Below are 6,513 nucleotides of genomic sequence, written 5' to 3' on the forward strand. Positions count from 1 at the left end.
TAATACTAAAGCAACTAGTTTGTATAAATATCCGTTGTTATATTTGGCGCAATTTGTTGGTATCATTACTTTTGTAGAGAAGATATTTTTGTACAGAATATACTTTTGCAACAAAGATACAGTAACAAAATATATTTGGTTGAATTGGAGCTTATACTTGGTGCTTTTTTTACCTTTTTTTAAAAAGGTAAGTATGTATATACGACCCATCTGCTGAAACAGAACTGCATACGGACGCGAGTAGTCATGGGTTCGGAGCAGTTCTGCTACGAAAACAAAGTAAAGGTCAACTAGGACTAATAGCTTATTTCAGTAAAGCGACGACGGATGTCGAGAAAAATTATCATAGTTATGAACTGGAAACATTGGCTATTGTTAAAGCAGTCGAGCGTTTTCACATGTATCTACAAGGAATAAAATTTCGCATTGTCACCGATTGCAATTCGTTGGTGTTAGCAATGAAAAAAATAAATATCAATCCTCGAATTGCGCGTTGGAGTCTAACACTTCAGAATTATAAATTCGAATTGATTCACCGGAGTTCTAATAGAATGGCTCACGTAGATTGTCTTAGCCGTCATATAATGTTTATTGGAAGCGTTTCCGTAGAGGATGAATTAATGTATTAGCTGCTGAGCGATCCGAAGTTAAAGGAACTAGCGGAGGATCTAGAGGTTAATGACCATAAATACTTTACTCTAGTAGAAGGCCTAATTTTCCGTAAACATCAAGAAAAGCTGTTATTTGTAGTACCTGAGAATATGATAAATAACATAATCAGAATTTATCACGACGAGCTAGGCCACATAGGAGTTGATAAAACAGTACATCTTATTTTAGGTCATTACTGGTTTCCATGCCTCAAGCTAAAAGTTAAGGAGTATATCGACAATTGTGTGAAGTGTTTAAGTTACTCATTGATAAGCGGTAAACAGGAAGGGGAAATGGAACTTTACAAAAAGGTTGCGTCGCCCTTTCATATCTTACACGTTGATCATTACGGGCCTCTGCAAACGACTAGTGACAATTTCAAGTACATTTTAGTAGTCGTAGATGCATTCACAAAATTTGTTTGGCGGTTCGCTACGAAAACGACGAACATGGATGAGGTAATAAATTGTTTTTCTACTCTTTTTGATTCATATGGCTATCCCGAACGTATCGTAGTGATAGGGGTACAGCCTTTTCCTCTAAAAATTTCGCGTCATTTACTTCCGAACGAAAGATCAAACACACAATGGTCGCAGTTGCATCCCCGTGGGCAAACGGTCAGGTTGAAAGAGTGAACCGTTTCCTAAGATCGACTTTAGCAAAAAATACCGATGACCCATCTAGTTGGAAAACAATATTAGGGAAGGCACAGTTTGTGTTAAATAATACGTTGCATAAATCAATAAATACAACCCCGAGTAAAGTATTACTAGGATACGATCAGCGTCAACAAAACGATGCGGAATTGCGAGACTTTATAGAACAACTAACTAAAATAGATCAGGATCTACTAAGCAATCGTGCGGAAATTAGAGATTCGGCGCATAGTGCTAATTAAGCTGTTCAGGAATACAATAAAGCAAAGTACGATAAGAAACATAAGAAACCCACACGATATAAAGAGGGAGATTTGGTGTTCGCACGAGTTTTGCAACATAAGCCTGGAGTCAACCAAAAACTTCTGCCAAAGTATAAAGGGCCATACAGAATTAAGGCAGTATTAAAAAAGAATAGATTTGTGGTAACGGATATACCAGGTTACAATTTGTCGCAGAAGCCGCTGAACACTATTCTCTCATCGGATAAAATTAAGCCGTGGATAAGAGTCGCGGATCCAAAAGCGAGCGAAAGCGCAACATAGGGTATAAGTTAAGTAGATATAAGAATTTGTTCTATTAGTTGTATTTTTCCTAATTATTATTTTGTTATTGGAAGCACGAATAAGCTAAGTCATTTCTTTTGTTTATGTGTCGAGATCCTTGCGTTCGAGGACGAACGAAATGTCAGAATGGCCGAAACTGTAAGCTACAGAAGCGTAAATTAGGCGGCATCTAGCGTTTAAGACCTAGATTCTAACGTAGAAAGGGAAACTAGAGGCGCTAAAGCCACGTAGAGGGGCAGTTCCAAATTGGTCGAGAAAGAGGACACACGGAACCGGCGAAGCTGGAAAAACGGCGATATAGAGAGCAGGTCGCGAGGGACTGCGGACCGTGCGGGCGAGGAAAAATCGCGAACGTGTATGAGTGACTACGACGAAGGACTGTCGGGCGAGCACCTACGTGTCGCGAGTGGTGAGCCCTGCAAAATAGCTCGATATAATACGAATCCGTGAAAACTCAAATACATATATATATAGTCATCCTGATAACGAGAAGTGTCGTACGTCCAATCGCTTTAGCCCTTTGTTGCGTAGCGTCTCTCACGAGTCGGACACGATGGACGCGTTCCAGCGCATACATGCGATGCACCCATGATAAAAGTCGAACTTTACTCTGTCGTGCACGTGGGGGAGGGATACGGAAGGACGGTGTTGCGTCGTAGAAGGGTCGTGCGCGACGTTTCTACGACGCAATGTATGTACATGCGATGGGCCCAACAAAGGACGATGACATAAGCGGCACGGAACGCACGCATCGACACCGGCGACCGTCTGTCGACGCATCCACGCTATCTTGTTTACAAGATTAGGGGCGACGTGCGGTGCGAGTTCGAACATGTACGGCGCCGGTGAGCTCGGGCGCGCGGCTTCCGTAATCCCCGCACCCTTTGTTTTCTCCGATGTCTGCGAGCCGCTGATCGATGATCGATAGGCGGACCTAAGGGCCCACCAATAAGATTTTGGGAAAACTTCCTGGAATCTTGGCGGGGGATCGCAGTACATATAGTCGAGCGCGATGGTCCGGGACTACACAGTACAGTACAGAAGTCAGTACAGAACGATCTCCTACGTGCATACTCGCGTCGAGAATATCGAGGAAATCAATCGTGATCGAGTCAGTGAGAGTCGCGAATCGCAGCATCCGCAACGGTGACCCAGAGCAACAGCTCTGAGACGTCGTCACCGAACACACGAATCGTCCGCGACCCAGGGCAACAGCCCTGAGACGTCGTCGCCGGGCCAATAACTTATCGTTACGACAAACGATAAACAAAATCAATAAGTGCGTTACACGCGCATCGTCCGCGACCCAGGGCAACAGCCCTGAGACGTCGTCGCCGGGCCAATAACTTATCGGTACGACAAACGATAAGTAAACTTTAAGTGCGTACATGCGAATCGTCCGCGACCCAGGGTAACAGCCCCGAGACGTCGTCGCGGACATCTCTATCGCGAGTGCGAGACACTGTGAAATTGTGGCGTATTTTAAAGACCGAATAAACCAATACATTTACGAATAACACAATCTATTCATTACGCGAAAAGACAGCACGAACACGAATACTGTTCGTGTTGATACTGAACACCCTTCCTAATTGATCCTCCCTAGAAAAAAGAAAAGAAACCGCAGACTACGGGCGTGGAGGGAGAAGGGTGAAGTTTAAACTCTTACAAATGTAACATACATGCGAGTAAAAACATTTTCTCCATATTTCCCAAGTATTGAATGTGTGTATCGATATACATATTGTAACATGTGTCATGATTATAATATTCTTCATAATTAAGAAGTCCAATATGATAGATAGTTATATGTATGGTAGCTTATTCATTATGTTTCGTATTCGGATTGGAAACACATTACAAGAGACATGAATAACCAAAAACAGAATTCATGATTGTTTAATCCTCACGCGTAACTGTACATATGTATGGCGTCTTCGAATAAACTTTACATAAAGAAGCATATCGATTAACATGTATAGCATTTTGCAACGCAAGACGAACGTTACGTCGAAATATGTCGTTGAATCCAGGGTATGTATTTGGCCACATCAACATAAACGACGTATTTTTGTGGATCGCATTGCATAGTTTCACCTAGTACAGTTCGCGAAACAACACCACGCAATTCATAACTGCCCGTGATATTATTCAAAAGTATCAGCCCGTTTCCACTGTCACCGTTACAAGGAGTAAATCCGTCTAAGTTGCCAGCGCAAAAGGTGTTATCCGATACGAAACTAAAGTATCTAGCATCAGACCAGAGACAGGTACCCTGCAATTTGCCAAACAAATTTGTCTTTAACTCGAGGTCTACAATAACGCTGACAAATACATTTGTCACAGATATATATAATAAATAGCACTTTTATAATAACAATTAACTACTTACGTGACTCACTATCGTCGCCCTCACCATCCGTTGATCGTTGACATCACGACGATTCAACGCATCTTCACCCCATCCTACAACGTATCCTGTCCTACTAATGACGTCTTCAAGTTGAGTTAAACCGGACCATAGACAAATAGGCTTGATAAGAGGATTGAACTCGACGACTTTCTTGAGGGTCAAAACCGCGAAATCGGAAGTAGCTTTGAGATAGTGAGCACAATCGGGATGAATCACGTAGCTCGCGACTTCCCGATTGGCAGATCCATTTCCGCGCAAATCGTCCAAGTTAAATCGCCCCATTATCACTTCTAACATATTGGAGTGTAGTGTAGTGTTGTCACTCGAGTGTACTTTCATGCAGTGCCCCGCTGCAAGGAAGACATACATATAAATTATATTTTGTAACAATCCACACTTTTAATCCGGAGGCATCCCGTAAGCTTCTTTCGTATTATACACATCATATAAATATGGGATACACTTGAATTAAATTAAATATCTTAATTTAGTATGACATAAAATAATTGTGTATTCATACAAGAGATTTATAATAAATATTTGCACAATATTAATACAGCGCCCAGATCATCGTTTTTATAAATAACATAAGACATTCTAAACGTAAGTACTGGAGATAATCTCGAGGAAATATTATGCTTAAAACAGAAATGACATTCTGTGCAGACATATGTTTTTGCGCTGTCATCATTAACGGCTCGTCAGTATTGTTTCAAGCCTTTGAAATATTATGCTGTTTATGTAATTATTCCAAACACCTTAATATTCCTTTATTTTGTTTCGATGAATTGTGAATATCTATCGAAAATTAAGAAATCCGTTCTTTTCTTAATATTAATAGAGAAAAATTAAAATTTTACTATAAATATTCCAGAAAATATATGTAGGACGAGAAGCTAACTCCCTTACAATTATTTCAATATATGGACTATGGAAATAGTGAATTTTCTCGATTAACATACCTGTTAATACATGTCTGTTTGTTAATAGAGTACCCCACCACATTGAAACTAGTAGTTTATCTCAAACTGTATCTTTCTAGTAACGTAGATTGCAACTACCCACGGCCACTGGCCTGGTAATGAGATCTCACCGGGGATCAGTCTATTTGTGCTATCGGTGTAGTAACTGGTAACACCACATTTGGTGTTCCTATTGTAATACGGATTGTCTATGCGGTAGCCACTCGAATTTCGATGCCACGGCTGAAAATCCTGCGGCAGTGGTTCTTTGTCCGGAGGGTACACATAATGCCCCAATTCGATATTGGATACGATATTTTCACTTGACGCTGCGATGCAACGGAACATATCTCTTAAATCGCACATTAACTTAGAATTCAAAAAGAGTTTTATTTTCTTCCGTGAATAGAAATAATTTCCAAGCAAAATAAGTAACAGTCAAATTCTTTGTATCTAAATATATGTAGAAAATGATATGCATGGTAAAAAGGAATTAGCGATTGTTTTAATAAGAGGTTTACTATTCATCTCCTACTATAGTGGGTTAAAATTTACATGTAAGCAGATGCGAGTAAAATTAATTTCCTTTAATTCGAAAGAATTAATGAATATATTTCTCGCTTCTTTTTCATCGCATATATGTATGTAAATTTGTCACGCATTTCAATCAAATAGGGTACTCACCTCCGGGGCCGAAGCAATATTCCTGATTATTGAACCATATCGCGGATAATGTCGGAAATTTTTCGTCCAAAGGAAAATTAATATGATATAACAAAGGTCTACCTTATTGAATAGCTTGAATGGTCTCTTTTATCGGTCATGCCAATTCTAATCGATACAACCCTTTCTAGAACGCAAGGATAATTTAGCTGTTTCTAATACATGGAAAAGAAACTAACGATATGTTCTCTTAATAATAAAATTAACCAGCTCAAGTAAAGGTAAGCTTTGAGAGTACAATGCAATTACAACGTGATAAATTATATGAGTAAATAAATTAGAGTTACTAAAATCTTCAATATTAAAGTACATATTTGAATGTTTTGCTTCTAACATCCGCGATGTGATAACATTTAAATCCTCTGACAGTTAAGCTTTTTATTTCTATTTATTAGGAAATAAAATTAAGAGATGACAAATTAGACAAGAATTACAAGTACAATTTGTACATTAATCCCGGATTATCTGTGTCAGATCACGAGTAAACTATATATTTTACTTGGTTTAAATAATATCTAGATATATTAAAAGATTATTTCACA

At 39.3% G+C, this 6,513-nt stretch overlaps 1 protein-coding gene across 1 annotated transcript; it reads right to left on the bottom strand.

Moving 5' to 3' along the window:
- Positions 1 to 3,215: 3,215 nt before the first annotated feature.
- LOC105571252 (serine protease gd-like) lies at positions 3,216 to 5,385 on the bottom strand. The gene is made up of 3 exons (XM_012028718.1): positions 5,249 to 5,385; positions 4,266 to 4,636; positions 3,216 to 4,148 (listed from the first exon to the last, which is right to left on the bottom strand). The coding sequence occupies exons 1-3, from the start codon at positions 5,289 to 5,291 to the stop codon at positions 3,879 to 3,881; spliced, it is 684 nt and encodes a 227-aa protein (XP_011884108.1). The 5' UTR covers positions 5,292 to 5,385; the 3' UTR covers positions 3,216 to 3,878.
- Positions 5,386 to 6,513: the final 1,128 nt, after the last annotated feature.

Source organism: Vollenhovia emeryi, unplaced genomic scaffold (genome assembly GCF_000949405.1).
Source record: "Vollenhovia emeryi isolate VEMERY1.0 unplaced genomic scaffold, V.emery_V1.0 DF940961.1, whole genome shotgun sequence".
Lineage (NCBI taxonomy): Eukaryota > Metazoa > Arthropoda > Insecta > Hymenoptera > Formicidae > Vollenhovia > Vollenhovia emeryi.

Coding starts and splice junctions, on each gene's coding strand:
- LOC105571252 (XM_012028718.1), bottom strand. CDS start 5,291: ATGTGGTGGGGTACTCTATTAACAAACAGACATGTATTAACAG. Junction 4,637..5,248: donor AAACAGACATGTATTAACAG/GTATGTTAATCG, acceptor TCTTCCTTGCAG/CGGGGCACTGCATGAAAGTA. Junction 4,149..4,265: donor GGGCGACGATAGTGAGTCAC/GTAAGTAGTTAA, acceptor GGCAAATTGCAG/GGTACCTGTCTCTGGTCTGA.